Source organism: Pleurodeles waltl, chromosome 3_1, assembly GCF_031143425.1.
Source record: "Pleurodeles waltl isolate 20211129_DDA chromosome 3_1, aPleWal1.hap1.20221129, whole genome shotgun sequence".
NCBI lineage: Eukaryota > Metazoa > Chordata > Amphibia > Caudata > Salamandridae > Pleurodeles > Pleurodeles waltl.
The window spans coordinates 993,125,113-993,148,709 of record NC_090440.1 but is presented as its reverse complement, the minus strand read 5'-3'; the positions used below and the strand labels follow the sequence as shown (position 1 = coordinate 993,148,709).

At 43.5% G+C, this 23,597-nt stretch overlaps 1 protein-coding gene across 4 annotated transcripts in view; it reads left to right on the top strand.

The window, feature by feature from the left end:
• GMEB1 (glucocorticoid modulatory element binding protein 1) overlaps positions 1–22,212 on the top strand; it is a 177,903-nt gene extending 155,691 nt beyond the window's left edge. For all 4 annotated transcript variants that reach the window (XM_069224133.1, XM_069224132.1, XM_069224134.1 and 1 more), the window contains one exon: positions 20,983–22,212. In XM_069224133.1, coding sequence (XP_069080234.1) covers positions 20,983–21,668 — 686 coding nt within the window. In that variant the 3' untranslated portion in view covers positions 21,669–22,212. The remainder of the gene's footprint in view (positions 1–20,982) is intronic.
• The last annotated feature ends 1,385 nt before the right edge of the window (positions 22,213–23,597 follow it).

The following is a 23,597-nucleotide window of genomic DNA, read 5'->3' as shown; positions in this document are numbered from 1 at the left end:
AGCACCAGCAACAAGAGTGCGCAATTCTTGTGTGACCATTTGGTGAATTTTATTTATATATAGATATATATATATGTGTGTGTTTGATGGCATGTGTAGCTGCAGATACACATGCTGTGCATTATCCTGCCATCTAGTGTTGGGCTCGAAGTGTTACAAGTTGTTTTTCTTCGAAGAAGTCTTTTCGAGTCACGAGACCGAGGGACTCCTCCCTTTCGGCTCCATTGTGCATGGGCGTCGACTCCATCTTAGATTGTTTTGTTTCCGCCATCAGGTTTGGACGTGTTTCTCTTCGCTCCGTGTTTCGGTTCGGAAAAGATAGTTATCAATCGGAAAATTCGACGGTATTGTTTGCGCTCGGTACGGGTTAGTGCTAGCACATCGACACCAAAGAAGAGCTCCGGCAGCCCTTTGGGGCTTCCACTCCTCGGCGGGGCCTGGTCGGCCCAACCGCGCGCATCTTCAAGGCTCATGGAACGGACCCCATTCCGCTTCTGCCCCAAATGCCACGCTAAGTATCCTTATAAAGACCAACACTTGGTCTGTAATCTGTGTTTGTCCCCCGAACACAAAGAGGATACGTGCGAGGCCTGTGGGGCATTTCGATCCAAGAGGACACTGCGGCATCATAGAGCTCGAAGACTTCAAATGGCGTTGACACCGGCCGGACACCCCGACGTCGAAGAAGAGGAGACATTCCCCATTCCAGATTCGGACTCGGACGAGCCTGAGAGTGAGCAGCCGACGAGGCAACAAACCGTGAGCAAACCAGCCTCGGCAAAGACTCACTCAAAAATCATGAAGGCCCAGGGGACGCCACCGCCAACAGGCCATGGCTTTATCTGAAAGCACGGTGACCAAACTTCGGCACCGAAAAAGGCCTCCCAGCAGCCGAAGACATCCGACTCCGGTTGAGATACTGGCTCCGAACAGACTTTGCACTGAGATACAGGCTCCGACCAGACTCTGCACCGAGAGTTCAGCACCCCGAAATCCAAAAAGGTTTCTTCAGAGCCGAAAAAGACTGCTGAAAAGGTTTCGGTGCCGAAACACGCAGCCTTGGAGCCAAAACACAGCTCCTATACAGACCAACAGGGCCTATCCTCACAATTACAAGGCCACAGGTTTGAACAAGAACTGGGCATGGGAGAGCCAGACCATACCCAGAGGAGGCTCCATATACAAAAGGACACGGGGAAAATCAGAACTCTTTCTCCAATTAAGATGAAGCGGAAGCTCGCATTCCATGTGGCGGAAATGCAGCCAAAAGCAAAAGTGGCTAAAGAAAAAACACCACCACAGTTTTCTCCACAGCCATCGCCACCACACTCGCCACATCTGTCCCCAGTAGCAACACCCCCAATGATGCAGTCACCAACGCACACAGGGATGAGCCAAGATGACCCGGATGCATGGGATCTTTATGATGCACCGGTCTCAGATAATAGTCCGGATTGCTACCCGGCAAGGCCATCACCACCGGAGGACAGTACTGCATACATGCAGGTGGTTTCCAGGGCAGCTACTTTTCATAACGTAGCATTGCATGCAGAGCCCATAGAAGATGACTTCTTGTTCAATACCCTGTCATCTACGCACAGCCAATACCAAAGTTTGCCAATGTTACCAGGCATGTTAAAGCACACCAAACAGGTGTTTCAAGACCCAGTCAAGAGCAGAGCCATCACACCTAGGGTGGAGAAGAAATATAAACCTCCCCCTACGGACCCTGTGTACATGACACAACAGTTAACTCCTGATTCGGTAGTAGTAGGAGCAGCCCGGAAAAGGGCAAACTCACAAACTTCTGGAGAGGCACCACCACCCGACAAAGAGTCGGAAATTCGATGCAGCAGGCAAAAGGGTGGCAGCACAGGCAGCCAATCGGTGGCGATTTGCCAATTCGCAAGCTCTACTGGCAAGATACGACTGGGCACATTGGGACGAAATTCAACATTTCATTCAACACCTTCCCAAAGAGTTCCAGAAACGTGCCCAACAGGTTGTCGAGAAGGGCCAAACTATCTCCAACAACCAAATAAGATCAGCTATGGACTCAGCAGACACGGCGGCCAGAGCAGTAAACACAGCGGTAACCATTCGGAGACATGCGTGGCTACGTACCTCCGGATTTAAGCCAGAAATCCAGCAGGCTGTGCTGAATATGCCTTTCAACTGAAGAAAGAAACTGACACGGCCAAAGCCGTGGGTGCGCTCTACTCCCCACAGAGCAGAGGCACTTTTAGGAAGCCGCACTTTAGAGGAGGGTTTCGGGCCCAGACCAGAGAGCCTTCCACCTCACAAGCCAGACCCACATATCAGGGCCAATATCAGAGAGGAGGTTTTCGGGGACAATATAGGGGTGGACAGTTCCCTAAAACAAGAGGGAAATTCCAAAGCACAAAAACCCCACAAACTAAACAGTGACTCCAACGTCACAAACCCCCACCACACAACACCAGTGGGGGGGGAGGCTCACAGATTATTACCAAAATTGGGAACACATAACTACGGACGCGTGGATCCTAGCCATTATCCAACATGGTTATTGCATAGAATTCCTACATTGGCCACCAAATGTGCCTCCAAGAGCACACAACATGTCCAAACAACACTTAGATCTGTTACAACTAGAAGTCCAAGCATTGTTACAAAAAGAAGCAATAGAGCTAGTACCCAACCATCAAAAAGGAACAGGTGTTTACTCCCTGTATTTCCGAATTCCAAAAAAGGACAAAACACTGAGACATCAAATCAGATCATTTTCACATGGTGACACTTCAAGACGTGATTCCCTTGCTCAGACAACAGGACTACATGTCAACATTAGATCTCACGGATGCTTACTTCCACATACCCATACATCCTTCCCACAGGAAATACTTGAGGTTTGTAATCCAAGGCGTGCATTACCAATTCAAAGTGTTACAGTTCGGGATAACAACAGCACCAAGGGTATTCACAAAATGCCTTGCAGTAGTAGCTGCTCATATCAGGAGACAGCACATGCACGTATTCCCTTACTTAGGCGATTGGTTAATAAAAACCAGCACTCAGCAACAGTGTCTTCTACACACAAAATACGTCATAGAAACCCTTCACAAACTAGGGTTCTCTATAAACTACCAAAAAACACATCTACAACCGTGTCAAATACAACAATACTTAGGAGCAACAATCAACACACAAAAAGGGATTTCCAGTCCAAGTCCACAAAGGGTACAAGCCTTCCAAAATGTAATACTAAACATGCACCCAAACCAACACTATCAAGTGAGGTTTGTAATGAAACTTCTAGGCATGATGTCCTCATGCATAGCCATTATCCCAAACGCAAGACTACACATGCGGCCCTTACAACAGTGCCTAGCAACACAGTGGACACAAGCACAGGGTCAACTTCAAGATCTAGTGTTGATAGACCACCAAACACACTCCTCGCTTCAATGGTGGATCCTATAAATTTAAACCAAGGGCGGCCATTCCAAGACCCTGTGCCTCAATACGTGATCACAACAGTTGCTTCCATGATAGGGTGGGGAGCACACCTCAACCAGCAGAGTATACAGGGACAATGGGACGCTCAACAAAGGCAACTTCATATAAATCATCTAGTGCTGTTAGCAGTGTTTCTAGCATTGAAAGCATTTCAACCACTAATGGCCCACAAACACATTCTTGTCAAAACAGACAACATGACAACAATGTATTACCTAAACAAACAGGGAGGGACACACTCATCACAACTGTCTCTCTTAGCACAAAAAATGTGGCATTGGGCGATTCACAATCTCCCACTCCTTCGTATCTGGTAAACAAATTGAGTCAAAACAAATTCAAACTAATACTAATTGCACCAACCTGGGCTCGCCAACCGTGGTACACAACGCTACTAGACCTATCAGTAGTACCTCATATCAAACTACCAAACAGACCAGATCTGTTAACTCAACACAAACAGATCAGACACCCACATCCAGCATCGCTCAATCTAGCAATCTGGCTCCTGAAGTCTTAGAATTTGGACATTTAGACCTTACACAAGAATGTATGGAGGTCATTTAAACAAGCTAGAAAACCTACTACAAGACATTGTTACGCAAACAAATGGAAAAGATTTGTTTATTACTGCCATAATAATCAAATTCAACCGCTACATGCTTCCGCAAAAAACATTGTAAGCTACTTACTACACTTAAAAAAAAAAAAAAAATCTAAACTAGCTTTTTCTTCCATTAAAATACATCTCACAGCAATATCTGCAGATTACACATTCAACATCACTCTTTAGAATCCCAGTCATCAAAGCATTTATGGAGGGTTTAAAAAGAATCATACTCCCGAGAACACCACCAGTTCCCTCGTGGAACCTCAATATTGTATTAACACGACTCATGGGTCCACCATTTGAACCCATGCATTCTTGTGAGATACAATACTTAACCTGGAAAGTAGCCTTCCTAGTAGTTATCACATCTTAGAAGAGTGAGTGAAATACAAGCATTTACTATACAAGAACCCTTTATACAAATACATAAACATAAAGTGGTTCTCCGTACAAACCCCAAATTTTTAGCAAAAGTTATATCACCGTTCCACCTAAACCAAACAGTGGAATTCCCAGTCTTTTTTTCACAACCAGACTAGTAGCTGAAAGAGCCTTACATACGTTAGACATTAAAAGAGCACTAATGTACTATATTGATAGAACAAAACAATTTCACAAAACAAAACAATTGTTTGTAGCCTTCCAAAAACCTCATGCAGGAAATCCAGTATCCAAACAAGGCATTGCCAGATGGATAGTGAAATGTATTCAGACCTGCTATATTAAAGCAAAAAGAGATCTACCTATTACACCGAAGGCGCACTCCACTAGGAAAAAAAGGTGCCACAATGGCCTTTCTAGGAAATATACCTATGACAGAAATCTGTAAGGCAGCCACATGGTCTTCGCCTCCTATATTCACAAAACATTACTGCGTAGATGTGTTAACAACACAACAAGCCACAGTAGGACAGGCTGTATTACGAACATTATTTCAGACAGCTTCAACTCCTACAGGCTAAGCCACTGCTTTTGGGGAGATAACTGCTTACTAGTCTATGCACAGCATGTGTATCTGCAGCTACACATGCCATCGAACGGAAAATGTCACTTACCCAGTGTACATCTGTTCGTGGCATTAGTCGCCGCAGATTCACATGCGCCCACCCACCTCCCCGGGAGCCTGTAGCCGTTTAGACGTTGATCTTGAACATTTGAACATTTGTAAATTTGTAAATATATTACTTTAAACTACATTATGTACATACGTATTCACTCCATTGCATGGGCACTATTACTAGCATACACAACTCCTACCTCACCCTCTGCGGGGAAAACAGTCTACGATGGAGTCGACGCCCATGCGCAATGGAGCCGAAATGGGAGGAGTCCCTCGATCTCGTGACTCGAAAAGACTTCTTAGAAGAAAAACAACTTGTAACACTCCGAGCCCAACACCAGATGGCGGGATGTGCACAGCATGTGAATCTGCAGCGACTAATGCCACGAACAGATGTACACTGGGTAAGTGACATTATATATATATATATATATATATATATAATGTGTGTATATGTGTGTGTGTGTATATGTGTGTGTGTGTATATGTGTATATGTGTGTGTGTATATATGTATATGTGTGTGTATGTATGTGTGTGAATATGTGTGTATATATATGTGTGTGTGCGTATATATATGTGTGTGTGCGTATATATATATATATGTGTATGTGTGTGTGTATATATATATATATATATATGTGTGTGTGTGTATATGTGTATATGTGTTCAATGGCATGTGTAGCTGCAGATACACTTGCTATGCATTATTCCGCCATCTAGTGCTGGGCGCAGAGTGTTACAAGTTGTTTTTCTTCGGAGTCACAGGACCTCTCGGTCATACTGCACATGGGCATCGACTCCATTGCTAGATTGTTTTCTTTCTGCTGTTACGTTCGGACGTGTTTCCTCTCGCTCCAAGACTTCGAATTGGAAACTTTAAAAAACGCTCTTAATCGTTGGTATTGTTTCGATCGCGTTTCCACCTAGCCTCGAACCAATAGTACAGCTGGAAACTAGATTTCGCCCTTCTGGGTGCGTGCGCCAGGCTCTGGCCTGTTTGGGCCTTCTGCGTCGAAGCCTGATGGATTGGACTCCATTTCGATTTTTGTCCTCGATGCCACGCAAAACATCCCTATCCAGACCTACACCTTGTTTGTAATCTGTGTCCTCCTCCCGATCACAAATAAGATTGTGAGGCCTGTTGATCGTTTCGATCCAAGAAGACCCTGCGTGATCGGAGAGCCAGAAGATTGGAAATGGCGTCGAAGAGTACGGAACATCTCAACATCATGGGGGAAGAACAGGCTCAGACAGCGGTCTCCATCAGAGACACCGACTTCGAACAAGAATCGGAAGAAGATAGGCCTATTGCTGCTAGACAGCACGTGAGTACGTCTGCCTCTATGCCCACATGTATAAAACCATCAAAGGCCTTGGGTACACCACTGCCAGAGAGCCATAGTTCGACCCAAAAAAAGACTATTGACGACTGACCTTCGGGTTTGGTGCCGAAAAAGGCCACTCCTCCATCTGTATTGGAGTCGAGTAAATCCATGAAGAGTTCTGCTCTGGACTTCAGCAAGCGTCCTCAATCCTCTGAGTCAAAGCCTCGACGTCCTGCTTTGGAGCCGAAACAACCAACTCCATTTTCGGGACCAAAAAAGCTTCCATCTTCGGAACCGAAAAAAAACGTATTATTCAGAAGAGCAAGGACTTTCGAGCATTCTTAAACAGAGCTCAAAATCACTGCATGAACAATTTTATAGACCTTCTGATGAGGACACTGAGATTCAGCCTATCCTTGAGATTATGGATGAAAGACAATCCAGGATTCACATCCACAAACAGACTGGCAGAATAGTTACTGCACCTCATCTGCAAACCAAAAAGAAGCTGGCCTTTCAGGAACAATTAGACACTGCCCAACCACCAGCAAAAATGTATAAACCGGATAAGCCAACATCTGCCCAAACTTCTTCTCCCCCTTATTCACCACAACTTTCTTTTTCGCCTCCACCCACTAGCCCACCACCTTTACCTTCACCAACTCATTCGCAGTATTCACATGGTGATACAGTGTATCCTTGGGATCTATACGACCCAGATCCTATTCCTGACAATGACCCTGATTTATAGCCTTCCAAGCCTTCTCCACCAGAGGACACTACTGAGAACACACAGGTTGTTTCCAGGGCAGCAGCATACCATGGGGTGCTTATGCACACTCAGCACCTAGAAGAGGATTTTCTGTTTAACACTCGATCCTCCACCCACTCAAGATATCAATGCCTTTCTATGCTACCTGGTATGGTTAAACATGCAGATCAAATATTTAGTGAGCAATTCAAAGCTAGAGTAATTACTCCACGCATTGATGAAGTATAAACCTGCTCTTACAGACCCTGATTATATCACACACCAAGTTCCTCCAGATTCAGTGTTAGTAAGTGTGGCCAGAAAGAGGGCTAATAGCCAGCCATCAGGGGATGCTCCTCCCCCTGATAAGGAGAGTAGGAAATTCGATGCTGCTGGCAAGAGAGTGGCCACACAGGCGGCCAATCAGTGGTGAATTGACAACTTGTAAGCCTTGCTAGCGAGATGGAGCCCACTGGGACTAGATGCAGGAACTCCTACAGCACCTCCCGAAGGACACCAAAAAAGGGCACAGCAAATTTTAGAGGAGGGTCATGCCATAAGCAATAATCAGATACGGTCTGCCCTTGATGCTGCAGATACAGCAGCTAGAAGTGTCAATAATGCCACTACTATACGTAGACATGCATGGCTAAGTTCTTCTGGTTTTAAACCAGAAATCCAGCAGGCAGTGCTCAACATGCCTTTTAATAAGAAGTATTTGTTTGGCCCTGAAGTCGATACTGCCATAGAAAAACTGCGGAAAACTCAGACACTGCTAAATCAATGGGAGCATTATACACAACACCCTATAGAGGCTCCTTTTGCAGACAATAGTTCAGAGGAGGATTCAAGCCACAATCCACTGAGGCTTCTACCTCCCAGGCAAAGCAAGGGCAACAGCAGCAGCCATACCTGAGAAGGGGATTTAGAGGGTCTTACAGAGGCCAATACTTTAAAAACAGAGGCAAGTTCCAAACTTCAAAACAAGCCACTACCCCATCTAAACAGTGACTTACTTGCCGTCCCTCAACCCCACACATCTCCTGTGGGGGGAAGACTGCAGCAATTCCACTCCCATTGGCAAAACATCACCACAGACCATTGGTTATTGTCAATTATCTGAAAGCTATCGCCTAGAATTGATTTCTACCCCTCCAAACATTCCACCATGTTACCTCAAGCAGTCCCCAGAACACAGTGTTCTATTACAGCAAGAAGTACAATCGCTACTACTAAAACAAGCAATCGAATTGGCCCCACATTCTCAACCAGGAGTATACCTACTATACTTCCTCATTCCCAAAAAGGATGGCACTCTGAGACCCAGCCTAGACCTCAGATCTCTAAATCTATATATACTGTCCGAACACTTTCACATGGTAACTCTACAGGACGTCATTCCACTACTACAAAAACAAATTTACATGACTGCATTAGACCTCAAAGATGCGTATTTCCATATACCTATCCATCCAGCTCACTGAAAATACCTCAGGTTTGTGATAGCAGGAAAACCATTATCAGTTCAAAGTTCTACCATTCGGCATAACAACAGTTCCAAGGGTATTCACAAAATGTCTAGCGTTAGTGGCAGCCTACCTAAGAAGGCAACACATACATGTCTTTCCATATCCAGATGATGGGTTAATAAAATCAAGCAACTTTATACAATGCCAACAACACACTAAATACATAATAGAGACCCTACATACACTAGGGTTCACTCTCAACCACCAAGAATCTCATCTTCAGCCAGCACAGGTACAACCGTACCTAGGTGCTTTTTTAAATATGCAAAGAGACTCAGCCTATCCAATTACACAAAGGATACAAGCTTTCCAAAATCTCATACCACAAATACAGCCAAATAAACAATACACTGTAAGATTTATCATGAAAATCTTAGGAATGATGGCATCCTACATAGCAATAGTGCTGCATGCAAAACTGAACATGAGGACACTACAACAGTGCTTCTCACAGCAATGGTCTCAAGCACAGGGTCAATTGCAAGATGTAGTGTTGTTGGACCACCAAATGCACAAGTCCCTTCAATGGTGGAATCTCAGCAATTTAATGAAGGGGCGGTCATTTCAAGACCCTGTGCCTCGGACCACAATAACAGATACATCAGTGATAGGTTGGGAAGCTCATCTCAACAACCTTACCATTCAAGGGGAATGGGATTCAAAATTGTGAAATTTTCACATAAACCATTTAGAATTATTAGCTGTGTTCCTTGCCCTAAAAGCGTTTCAACCCCTTCTCAAACACAAGATTGTGCTGATAAAATCAGACAATATGACAACCATGTTTTACCTGAAGAAACAAGGCGGGACACATTCATCTCAACTGTCCCTTCTAGCTCAAACTACATGGAAATGGGCAATTCACAATCACATTCATCTATTAGCAGAATACATTCCAGGAATACACAATCAGCTAGCGGATCTCCTAAGCAGGAACCAGCAATAGACATGGGAGATTCAGTTTCAGGTACTTCAAAAGTACTTTCAAGAGTGGGGAACACCAGAAATAGACCTATTCGCAACAAGCGAAAACGCAAAGTGCCAAAACTTCACATCCAAACACCCACATCCTCTATCCTCGGCAATGCTCTATGGACAACTGGTCAGGGATATTTGCTTACGCTTTTCCCTCTCTCCCACTACTTCCCTTTCTGGTCAACCAACTGCGTCAGACCTCTCTCGCTATGATACTCATAGCCCCAACGTGGGCACAACAACATTGGTACACCACACTCCTAGACCTGTCAGTAGTACCTCACTCCAAACTTCCAAACAGACCGGATTTGTTACACAAAACAAAGGACAAATCAGGCATCGAACCCCCAGTGCTCTCAACTTAGCGATTTGGCTCCTGACGTCCTAGAATTTGGATACTTAAAACTTCCATTAGAATGCATGGAAGTGCTCAAGCGAGCATGTAAACCTACAACTAGGCAATGGGATGCTAACAGATGGAAAATATTTGTTTATTACTTTCAATCTAAAAATACTGATCCACTTACAGCATCAATACAAGATATTGTATGCTATCTCCTTCATTTGCAGAAACCAAATCTAGCTTTCTCATCAATTAAAATCTATCTTACTGCAATATCAGCATACTTGCAGACTATTTAACACACCTTTCTCTTCAGTGTTCCAGTTATAAAAGCCTTCATGGAAGGATTAAAACGTATTATTCCCCCTAGAACACCACCTGTTCCTACTTGGAATCTAAATCTCATATTCACCAGACTCATGGGCCCAACTTTTGAACCCATGCATTCTTGTGAGTTTCAATTTTTAAAATGGAAGGTTGCCTTCCTAATAGCCAGTACTTCATTGCGAAGTGTAAGTGAAATACAAGCATTCACTTTTGAAGAACCTTTTTTCCAAGTACACAAACATAAAGTTGTACAAATCCCAAATGTCTGCCAAAAGCTATATCACCTTTTCACATAAACCAAACAGTGGAATTGCCAGTCTTCTTTCCAAAACCAGACTTGATTTCAGAAAGAGCCCTTCATACTCTTGACCTCAAAAGAGCTCTAATGTATTATGTAGATAGAACCAAAGAATTTAGAAAAACTAAACTTTTTGTTGCCTTTCAACAACCACATACAGACAATCCTATCTCTAAGCAAGGAATAGCAAGATGGATTGTTAAATGCATGCAAACATCTTACATTAAGGCAAAAAGACAACTTTTGATCACACCTAGAGCACATTTCACTAGAAAGAAAGGTGCATCTATGGCATTCTTAGGAAACCTAACAGTTGCAGACATATGTAAAGCTGCCACATGGCCTACTCCTCTTACATTTACAAAACATTGTGTAGCTGTATTTTCAAAGCAACAGGCCAATGTTGGTCAAGCTGTCTTAGCAACATTATTTCAAACAACTTCAACTCCTACAGGCTAGCCACCGCAATTTTGGGGAGAGTAACTGCTTTGTAGTCTATGCATAGGATGTGTATCTGCAGCTGCACCTGCCATTGAACGGAGTATGTCACTTACCCAGTGTACATCTGTTCGTGGCATGTAGTGCTGCAGATTCACATGCACCCGCCCTCCTCCCGGAAGCCTGTAGTCGTTGCAGTTTTATTATTTGTACATATGTATATACATTTGCATGGACATCTACTTTTACTTACTATTTTTATATAACATTTATATTCTATCACTCTTTCCTACACCCTTATGCGGGAAAACAATCTAACAATGGAGTCTATCCCCATGCGTAGTATGACCGAGAGGAGGAGTCATTTGATCCTGTGACTCTGAAAATACTTTTTATATATATATGGAAACTGTCTCTTACCCAGTGTACATCTGTTCGTGGCATGTAGTGCTGCAGATTCACATGCTAGGCATTATTCTGCCATCTAGTGTTGGGCTCGGAGTGTTAAAAGTTGTTTTTCTTCGAAGAAGCTTTTTTCAAGTCACATGATTGAGTGACTCCTCCTTTCGGTGATAGTGCGCATGGGGATCGATTCCTTTGTTAGACTGTTTTCTTTCCACCGTCTGGTTCGGATGTGTTCCCTCTCGCTCTGGGGTTTTCGGTTCGGTACTTCTCTGAACTTTCTATCTTTTTCTCTTATCGTTATAGTTTTGAACTCTGTTTCCTACTGCACCCCCCCCCCCCCCCAACAGGCTACAACCCCTGTTTCAGTGTCTGTCAAGCCGAAAGATAGTGGCTTCCACCTCTGAACCGAGTCAGCACCCAGCTACATCGGAGCCGAAACACCCTCCTTCCTTTACCCAGGAAACTGGACTTTCGACTCGAAGCGTGCTGCCACTAAATTTACAGAACATTCTTTCTAAAGGCACAACGCATGCTTTAGAACAACAAATGGGTGAATCAGACATTCATCCCATTCTGGAGGCTATGAACCATAGGCAAAGGAGGATTCCAATCCAGAAAGAGACTGGAAAAAGTATTGCTTCTCCACCTCTGCTTACCAAAAGAAAGTTAGCATTCCAGGAAAGTCTGGATACTGCCCCTTCACCTGTGAAAATTTACAAACATAAGGAAAAGCCAAAGACTGTTCAGCTTTCTCCAACATATTCACCTCAACATTCTTTTTCTCCACAACCTCCTACCCCACCACCACCTTCACCTACACACTCTCATACTTCCTCACTGAACGAAAATGTAGGTTATACTAGTTATACCAGGGATCCATGGGATATGTATGACTCTGATCCAATCCCACCAAACGATCCTGAATTGTATCCCACAAAACAATCTCCACTTGAGGATACCACAGCGTATAAGCAAGTTATTTCCAGGGCAGCCGCATATCATGGGTTGCAAATGCATGCTGAACCATTTGAGAACGATTTCCTTTTCAACACCTTATCCTCAACTCACAAGGAGTACCAGTGTTTACCAATTCTCCCTGGTATGCTCAAACAGATCATGCAATTTTTAAGGATCCTGTTAAAGCCAAAGTCTTAACACCCAGGATAGATAAAAAAATATATAAGCCTGCCCCAACAGACCTAATTTTTATTTCTCTGCAGTTACCACCTGACTTAATTGTAGTCAGTGCAGCCAAGAAGCGTGCCAACAGCCAGTCTTCTGAGGATGCTCCTCCCCCTGACAAAGAGAGCCGCAAATTTGATGCGCGCAGTAAAAGGGTAGCAACACAAGCAGCCAATCAATGGATTATTGCCGATTCCCAAGCCCCTTAAGCTAGGTATGACAGGGCCCACTGGGATGAGGTACAAGAATTCTTGCACTATCTCCCCAAAGAACATAAAAAAAAGAGCACACCAAATAGTGGAGGAGAAGGGCAAGCTATTGCAAATAATCAAATCAGGTCTACATTATATGCAGGTGATACTGCAGCTAGAGGAATAAACACTAGCATTACCATCAGGAGACATGCTTGGTTAAGATCCTCAGGTTTTAAACCTGAAATTCAGCAGGTGGTCCTTAATATGCCGTTCAATATACAGCAGCTTTTTGGACCAGAGTTGGTCACAAACATTGATAAACTCAAAAAGGAATCTGAAACAGCAAAGACCATGGGGAGCCCTTTATACTACACCATTTCGGGGCTCATTTCATAAACCTCAATTTAGAGGAGGATTTAAATCACAAACTCCAGAGGCTTCAACGTCTCACTCAAAACAGGGACATCAATATTACACTAGGGGATCTTTCAGGGCTTCTTAAAGAGGACAAAACTTCAGGTCCAGACGTAAATCCAATGCCTCAAGGGGTGCTTCCACCTCCTCAAAACAATGACTTCCCAAACATTCACAGCAACATGTATCTCCTGTGGGAGGAAGACTGCAACATTTCCATTCTCACTGGCAACAAATTATAACAGATCAATGGGTACTGTCAATTATCCGCAATGGTTATTGCCTAGAACTTCTCTACTCCACCGAACATTCCACCCCGTTTTCACAGGCTCCCTCTCGAACACACTGCCCTGATGAAACAAGAGGTACAATCTCTACTTGTAAAAGAGGCAATAGAAATAGGTTCTATCAGTCACCAATGGACAGGAGTATATTCTCTATACTTTCTCATACCAAAAAAAGATGGCACTCTCAGACCCATTCTCTATCTCAGGCCTCTAAATCAGTATATCCTGTGAGCATTTTCACATGGTCACTCTACAGGATGTCATTCCCTTTTAACAAAAACAAGATTACATGACAGCATTAGACCTAAAGGACTCTTATTTCCACATTCCCATGCACCGGTTCACTGCAAGTATCTGTGGTTTGTAATAGCAGGCAAGCCCTATAAATTCAAAGTACTACAGTTTGGGGTAACAGCAGCACCAAGAGTATTCACAAAATGTCTGGCTGTAGTAGTAGCATACCCCGGAAGGCAGCACATACATGTCTTCTCTTATCTAGACGACTGGTTAATAAAAGCCAGCCCCATTCTAAACTGTCAACAGCACACACAATACACAATAGATACCCTACACAAATTAGGGTTTACAATCAATTACCAGAAATCTCACCTTCAGCCAGCACAAATTCAACCATATCTATTAGCAATTCTGAACACTCAGTCAGCATTGGTCTATCCAAATCCACAACGAATCCAAGACCGTCACAATATCATATCCTAGTTACAAGTCAATCAAACCTACAGAGTAAGGTTTATCATGAAGCTATTGGGAATGATGGTGTCATGCATAGCAATAGTGCCCAGTGCACGTCTAAACATGAGACCACTGCAACAGTGTCTCCCACAACAATGGTCTCAGGCACAGGTTCAGCTACAGGATCTAGTGTTGTTAGACCGCCAAACTTACAAATCTCTGCAATGGTGGAATCAAACCAACCTATCGAAAGGGCGGCCATTTCAAGACCCTGTGCCACAGACCATAATCATCAAAGATGCATCAGTGACAGGCTGTGGGGAGTCCATCTCAACAATCTTACAATACAGGGGGAATGGGACTTAAACCAACAAGCGTACCACCTAAACCACTTGGAATTTTGTAATTGCTGGCAGCGTTCTTGGTGATAAAAGCAACAGATAACGTGACAACAATGTATTATCTGCAGAAACAGGAGGGGATACACTCATCCCAGTCGTCCCTTCTAGCACAAACAATTTGGAAGTGGGCGATTCACATTCACCTGCTAGCGGAATAAATCACAAGGATACACAACCAGTTAGCAGACCTCTTAAGCAGGACGCAGCAAAAAATACACGAATGGGAGATTCACCCACAAGTCATTCAACATTACTTTCACATGTGGGGAGCACCAAACATAGACCTTTTCGCAACAAGCGAAAACTCAGTGCCAAACTTTGCATCCAGATACCCGCACCCTCAATCCAAGGGCAATGGTCTATGGATACGTTGGTCAGGGATATTTGCTTCCTCTTTTCCCCCTCTACCGTTAATTCAATTTCTAGTCAACAAAATCCATCAGACTTCACTCACTCTGATACTCATAGCTCCCACATGGGCACGTCAACACTGGTACACACACTATTGGATGTGTCAGTAGTACCACATCACAAACTCCCAAACAAACCAGACCTATTGACCCAAAACAAGAGTCAGATAAGGCATCCCAATCCCAGTGTGCTCAACCTGCAGTTTTGGCCGCTGAGGTCATAGAATTTGGATATCTACAGCTTCCATCGGAATGTATGGACTTTCTAAAACAAACATGCAAACCTACAACCAGGAAGTGCTACACAAATAAATGGAAATGTTTTGTATATTACTGCCAACCTAAAAACATTGATCCACTTAAAGCATCAGTGCAGGATATTGTGTGTTATTTGCTTCATTTACAGAAAGCAAATCTTGCATATTCATCTATTAAAATTAATTTAACAGCAATATCAGCCTACCTCCAAAACAGACAACATACCTCCTGTCATAAAAGCCTTTATGGAAGGTCTTAATAGTTATTCCACCTACAGCTCTACCAGCTCCAGCATAGAATCTTAACATTGTACTCCCACGTCTTATGGGTCCACCCTTAGAACACATGCATTCTTGCACTCTTCAATTTCTCTTATGGAAAGTTGCTTTTCTAGTAGCAATTACTTCTTTACAAAGAGTAAGTGAAATTCAAGCATTTACTTTAGAAGAACCTTTCTTCCAGGTACACAAACATAAAATAGTACTTAGGACAAATCCAAACTTTTTACCCAAAGTCATCTCACCATTTCACTTGCTATCTTAAAGCTAATAGGCAACTATTAGTAACTAATAGTTCCACTAGAAAGAAAGGTGCTTCAATGGCATTCTTAGGAAATATACCAATGGCAGACATATGCAAAGCAGCCACATGGTCCACATCACACACATTTACTAAACACTACCACTTACTTGGGAGAGAAACTGCTTTTCAGTAAATGCACAGCATGTGTATCTGAAGCTACACTTGCCATCGAATGGAAAATGTCACTTACATCCATTTGTGGCATGTAGTGCTGCAGATTTTACATGCACCCTCCCTCCTCCCCAGAAGCCTGCAGCTGTTGTAGTACTTTATTATGTAAATATGTTTATACATTGCATGGACATCTTCACTTTCTATATAGATTTGTACATATACAATTCTCCACTCCTTACTTCAACCTCCTGCGGGAAAACAATCTAAAAAAAGGAAAAAGGAGTTGATGCCCACCCCAGGAGGAGGAGTCACTCGATCCTGTGACTCTAAAAAGGCTTCTTCAAAGAAAAACAACTTGTAACACTCCAAGCTCATCACTAGATGGCTATATATATATATATATATACACACACACACACACACACACACACAGCATGTGAATCTGCAGTACTACATCCCACGAACAGATGTACACTGGGTAAGTGACATTTTCCAATGGCACCCACAATTTCTCTATTTTTTAAATGAATATATATGTGTGTGTGTGTATGTGTGTGTATATGTATATATATATATATATATATATATATATATATATTGGGGAGGAGCCCTCCTACCCAAGCCCTTACAGATTAACAGTCCGGTATACCAGTTGAACTCTATAAAAGCATGATATCCAGGCTGTCACAGCCAGTCCCCATGTTAAAAGAAGCCAAAAACAAAGACTCATTTCTGCTAGATCAAAGACTGGCCACTATAGCAAATCTACCAAAAGAGTGCAGGCTGCCCAATGAATGCACCTCATACTGACTAGTATCACTGCTCATTGTAGAGGCAAATATACTTGCAAAAGTGCTAGAGACAAGATTAAAAAAGAGTAATAGTGATGCAGGTCCATCATAACAAATCTTGCTTCATGCCCAACAGAGGAACCAAACTTAATCTTCGTTCTCTGTACAAAGTCCTGGGACTGGCTTACCGAACAAACATAATTGATGTCCCTGTGTGCCATGTTGGCATTTGATAAGAATGAATGGTTATACTTATTCGGAGTTGCAGACACACTGGGCTTTGTACCCTGTTTCATGTGGTGAATAAGGTGCCTATAATCAACAGCCGCTGCTGTGGTAATGGTTAACGGTGCCACATCTTGCACGATTGCGCTTGAGAAAGGGACCAGACATGGATGCCTGTTTTCCCCCCATGATGATGCCCTAGCATTGGGGAGCGCTAGCTGCCTGGATCCGGTAGGACCCACTTGCCGGAGATCTACACTGGAGGAACAATTGGTAGGAAAGAATCTCAATGTATGAGGATGATGCCCTCATTTATGTGACAGAACCAGAGCAGACAGTTTCAAGAATACTTCAAATATATAAGACCTTATGCCATTACTCTGGTACATGATAAATTGGGGGAAATCCCAAATACTCGGAGGAGGACCACGGCAACCCTCACAATACCATGCGATACCAATAATAAGCGTGGGATTCAAATACCTTGGCGTATGTTACTAGACAGAATGAAAGTTTCCTTTAGCAAAACCTGTACCAGTTGCTAGAAAGATTCAGCTGTGATGTGAAATACCAGTGAAGACTTGCCGAATGGAGCGCATCTGTATAATGCGCTTGCAACCAGGATGAATTAAGAGTCTGGATACCTTTTTGTAGAAGCAGTATTAAGGATTCCCCACACTTTCCTCACTGTGGGTGGAAGTTTAAGCATATTATGTTGAGCTGAGCGGATCTTTGGACTGTGATGAGAAGCTGGATGAATTAATAGTATCCTGATACAGTGTCTCAGAAAAAGGGATCAACAATTGTTGTAATTAATTCCTTAACACCTTCTCCTGAGGATGGTCTCCGGGACAGTTTGAGACGCGGGAGACCGAAACCAGGATGAATTAAGAGTCTGGATACCTTTTTGTAGAAGCAGTATTAAGGATTCCCCACACTTTCCTCACTGTGGGTGGAAGTTTAAGCATATTATGTTGAGCTGAGCGGATCTTTGGACTGTGATGAGAAGCTGGATGAATTAATAGTATCCTGATACAGTGTCTCAGAAAAAGGGATCAACAATTGTTGTAATTAATTCCTTAACACCTTCTCCTGAGGATGGTCTCCGGGACAGTTTGAGACGCGGGAGACCGAAACGTCGACCATAGACCCTCATAACAAAACTCATTGCATTTCTGCTGAAATATTTCATGTAGGATTCCGGTTGGCTGTGTAGCATGAGACAGGACTGATTGATTATTGACTATTGTTTGTATTAGATAGTCAGGGGATTGGTGTCCTCCTTGTATCCCCCAGATGTGGAGTTAGTACGACTGGAGTAGGTTACCTGTGCTTGCATACATGATTAATCAGTTGTGTTGCTGCTATAATTTCCTGTATAAACTTCTTCATATAAAATTGATATCCATTTTATATCACGCATTATGTGGATTTATTCAAATATAAAATTGGTCCATGCTTGGACTAGAACAATAAATGTTGATATTCATCTATGTTGAGTTACTATCAAAATGAGTCCTCCTTGAACATTTGTTACAATAAAATTCTAAGTACCCAGTTCTTAGGGGAATATTGGGTTACCCTGTCTATTATGGTAGTGAAATACCGGTGAGCATTGCCACCATCACTGCTGGGCACAGCGACCCTGTTCAAGATGATGGCCCTGTCTAGATTTCTTTATGCCTTATAATATTCTCCCTTCCAAGTTCTGGTTGTATTTTTCCAAAACCTTGAAGCAGAAATAGGACTACTGCTGGTCCTTCCGGCATTACATTACAGAAGCTAATAAGGTGGGTACATGATGGAGGAATAACCATACCAAATGTCAAAATGTACTACTGGGCCACTGCTAGGGTTAGTAAATGACAGAGTGTTTGCAACTCAAGAGGAACTGGTGGTTAGGGTGGACAGATAGGTAATGGGACCTAAGGGTTACCCTGCTGTACAATATAAGACCCATCCCAAAGGTAACCTGCCAACCCCACATGGATACAGTGGCAACTGCCTGGGGAGAGATGACTGCATATCTGGGATGGAAGGATACCATGATTGGAAAAAAACACTGCTATGGGATAGTGACGTACTGCGGGAAGTGGGGAACCTGTAGCGGTTCTCAAAGTGGGAAATAAGTATCTTCAAACTAGGTGACCTCTGGGCAGAGAGAGAAATGATACTGTTTGAAGCCCCTAGGGAGGAGTACAGACTAGCCGAAACTGAAAAATACAGGTACTTAAAAGCTCACCCACCTTAGAATGGGGCAGTACTGAAAGTATCAACTCCTCTGGAAGTCAGACTATTGGAAGACCCACTGACCAAAGGTGTAGTGTGTTGATATCTAAACATATAACCAATAATCCACCAACATCCTCCAGAACCTGAAGTCAGACTGTGAAAGTTGTGGGAGAGCTAGAACAGGAGGCATGGGAAGAGGCTCTTAGAGACCCACGACAAATTGCTATAAGACTGGCATAACGTCTCATACAGCTACTTTTGCATAATTCGCCTACATAAAAATGGAAGTTTCAACCCACCGAATTGTGTAAGGGGTTGCATTGACAAAGGCTTCTTCAGTCACGTAGTCTGGGCCTGTCCAGAGATATAGGATTACTGGAGGGAGATTAAAAAGTGCATGATACGAGTGACATGAGTGCCAATCGCAAGAATCACCCAGTGGTTTGTACTGAACCTTTGTAGAGAAGATGATACACTAAAATGCTTCAAACTGTGTAGTGGTGGTGCCTGATAGTGGTGAAGCATAATTTTGTCCAGAAATGGAGGTACGGAGATTGGGGAGGTTAGGGGGCCGAGGAAGAGCCAGACCTCACTGACAGAAAGAGGGATATGGACTGGTGCATATTGGTGGACCCGGAAGGGTCTGTCTCAAATAAATAGGAAATGTATAAGGGTGCACAGAGGTCATATTGGGGACTATAGGCAAGCAAATGGGAAGCACAGAAACCCATTACATTGCGAACCCATGGTGGGGAGAGAACAGAACAGGAAATAAGCTGAGACTCTACACAGCGACGCACAAAGCGAAACATTGTCAATGGCACCTAATAGTGAAGTGACTGTGAAACACTGTCTTTTTATTGTTTTGTATGAAAAACGCAATAACAATATTTTTTAAATGACATGGATGGGAATATGTGACAAGCAGCCATTCACAGTTTATTTTATCTGGTTTACTGCTGTAGAAATTCCTTCCATGAAGAAGGAAGGATGTGGCAGAACACTCGAGGCTGGCAACCTGACAAACTTCACGAACTTTAAAACGTCCCAGAGTCCACCTACTCCTGCTAGGCTGAAGGAAGGCAAAATTTGAAAAGGGGTTCATTTCCCACTCCCCTGTCTTTCAAAAGCCGAAAAGAACCAGTCGGACAAGACCTACCTGGGTCGTAGCTCAGAACCCAGCTTAGGGGAGCACCATGCATGGGAGGATGATGAATGAAGCACTTGGTAGTTTTCTGCCCTAACACTATTTAAGGAAATCTGCTTGTCTTGTGTTACACTGCCATCCTCAACGCGCACCAGTCCTTTTTGTTGGATCCCAGAGATGTTTTTTCTTAGTGTACATAATAAGGGCATCTTCCTGACTGTCTAATATGTCCTCCCAGGACCACCGCCATTTTAATTGTTGGCAGTAAATGACAATTCAGGGAAAAAGGCGATGTAGTCAAAAGAGATTTAACCTGCTTCTGTTATTCAAGCAAGGAAAGTAGCATGGTACAGATCTGGTAGTTCTCAATTTGTGTAATCTTAGCCCACCTCCTCTCTGCCCTGCGAACCCTGTGAAAAACACTTACTGCAAGTATGTGCTTTGTTTGTACATTTAAAATCAACTCTACTTTTTTTTTTCCCTTCCCCACAGATCTTGATCGACAGCTGGAGGAACAGAAACGGCAAGGCCAGGAGCAGAAGTTGAAACCTCAGACAATTCAGAATGTGGTCCTTATGCCCGTCAACACACCAAACCCAAACCCAAAGCCTGCAAAGAGACCCCGACTCCAGCGCCCAGCATCGGCCTCTGTTCTGGGTTCATCTACCACAACGCTACCAACACAGCAGCAGTACACAGTAATTTCACCCATCTCCCTGGCATCACTGAGCCAGTCTTTCTCCATGGGAAATGTACCCCTCACAACTCTGAGCCAAGGTACCAATCCAGTGACGCTCCACACCTTACCCTCCGGCCAACAAGTCTTCCGCTACGCCACAGTTGTGTCCTCCACTAAAACTAGCACCTCAGACACGGTCACCATCCATCCTTCTGCCAGCCTGGCCCTCTTGAGCTCAGCTGCCATGCAGGACAATAGTAGCATGATGAGCCCTGTAGAACTGGTGGCCATGGAGTCTGAGCTGGACACGGCTGTAGATGGTACAACTGAAGAAGGCCAGACCATCATTGAGATAGACCCGGGACCAGACCCTGAGGCTGAGATGGAGACCAAAGTGATGACACTGACAGAGCTAAAAGATGAAGAGGAAGATAATTTGGAGGAAGAGCAAAACGAAGAAATTCATAATGTGGAGATTGTAGTGCTTGAGGAAGAGTAATGATTGCACCATTATGCAGGAGCTCTTGTACTGGCGGGGTAAGAGGTGTCTTCCACAGAGGAATATGTTCTGCGAGTAGAAACCAAATACATCTTGGACTGCCAGGGCAAATGAGCACCTTGTACTAGCTGGCCCCTGGAGGAAGCGTTTTGAGTTTCCCCATATCAAAGCAGCGAGGGGAAGGCCTAAAAAGAGAAACTTCCATTTGTATTTTATTTTTTTCAAAAGGTATTTTTTTATATATTTAGTCACATCCCACTTTTAACTGTGTCTGAGGAGAGACCGAGCACAGCATTAAAATGAGTATCACTGTTGCCCTCTTGGGAAAATAACATCACACAAGATGACAAATGAGGTTCTGCTCATTGTGTGACTCTAGGGTGGAGGACCTGAAAAGATGGTCTGTTTAAAAGACTTCTTAAAACAACCCTACCAGAGACGTTATCCAAAGAGATCTGGGTACATGAAACACTGTAGGGATAAACATTTGTTGCTTAGTAGGGGAATTGTTCAATAAACTTCACTTGCAACACGGCAACATGCACACCGTTTTGTCAGGATCGTTAATGTGTTTTTATATTGTGGGTGCCACCTACACACTTTTTACAATGAACTTGTTTTCGATTCACATTATCTACTACTGCATTATTGGTGTCGGTGCCACAAGAGTTTGCAAGAATTTTAAAGTCATTGGTGTTAAACTGGATGTCTGCAACGAAACGCTGGTAGCCTGCCGAGGAACCAGAGAACTTTTATTGGTTTTTGAAACATTCTTCCGATTTCTTTTGAATATCAGATACTGATAAATTTGCAGATCAATGCTGCATCTGACAGCTTGATTTTGGTACGATCAGACTAGAACTGGTCATATCTATCTCTTGATTTATTTCTTACAGTGGTTTGAATTATTTTCGCTTTTCAATTTTGACTCCAATAAATACATTTTAGAGTAATCTACCTTACGGAGATAATCAGACTCTGATACTCGTAATGAGTATGTGCTTGCCTGCTTTTGGACTGCAATCCAAAATATTCTGAGTTTGTAAGTTGTTCAGGCAAAAAAACATGATGTGCAAATAAACGTCCAAGCTAGAAGGGAACATGAGGTGCTAAAAGTGTTTCATACAGCACCTTCACCCTTGGAGGATTGTGTCCTTTAATTTTACACCTGTGCAATCTCCTCCATTGTTTTTTTCCCTGTAATCTGGGTGCCATTGGTGTCCTGAGTTAAGCATTTAGGTGGGTGCTCTACACATTCTAAAAGTAGAGTCATTGGTCTAGGCAGTTGCAGAAATAGGCATAGGAATAGTTAGAAAACAATGCAAACAGTGTAAAGCACAATAGAGAATAGTGACCCTAGGGGGAGCACAAACCATATACTACAGAAATGGAATGCAAGAGTTGGACCCCCACCTAGGTAAATTGGATTATGTAGAGGGGTGCTGGGGGTACCAGGAAAGCACAGAGGTAAGTACCCCCCAGCAACTAGGAAAGCAGGAGTAAATTACTAGAATTTCCCCAAACGATCCACTTGGAAGAAAAGAAGAGAATTGCAAAACCCAGAGGCGACTGTAAGAAACAAACGGTGGATTCCTGAAGAGGAAGACCGATGGAAAGAGGGGACCAAGTCCAGAAGACACAACAGGGTCCAGTGGAGGAAGGAGCCCCTACCCACCAAGCTGAGGATGCAGGAGGTGGTTGATGATGAGGAAGAAGAGTCAGCACTGCCGTCCGGGAGTCAGAGCCGAGTTCATGGAGGATGCAGGTGATGTCCCATGCGGAAGGAAGATTGCAGTCGGGTTTGCATGTTCAGATTCCACCAACAAGCCTTGGCACACGCAAAACTCTCAGTTGGCGGAAAGTGGTGCTGCCGGGGACCAGCAAGCCCAAGAGGACTCAACCCAGGAAGGAGTCAGAGGGGGCCCTCAG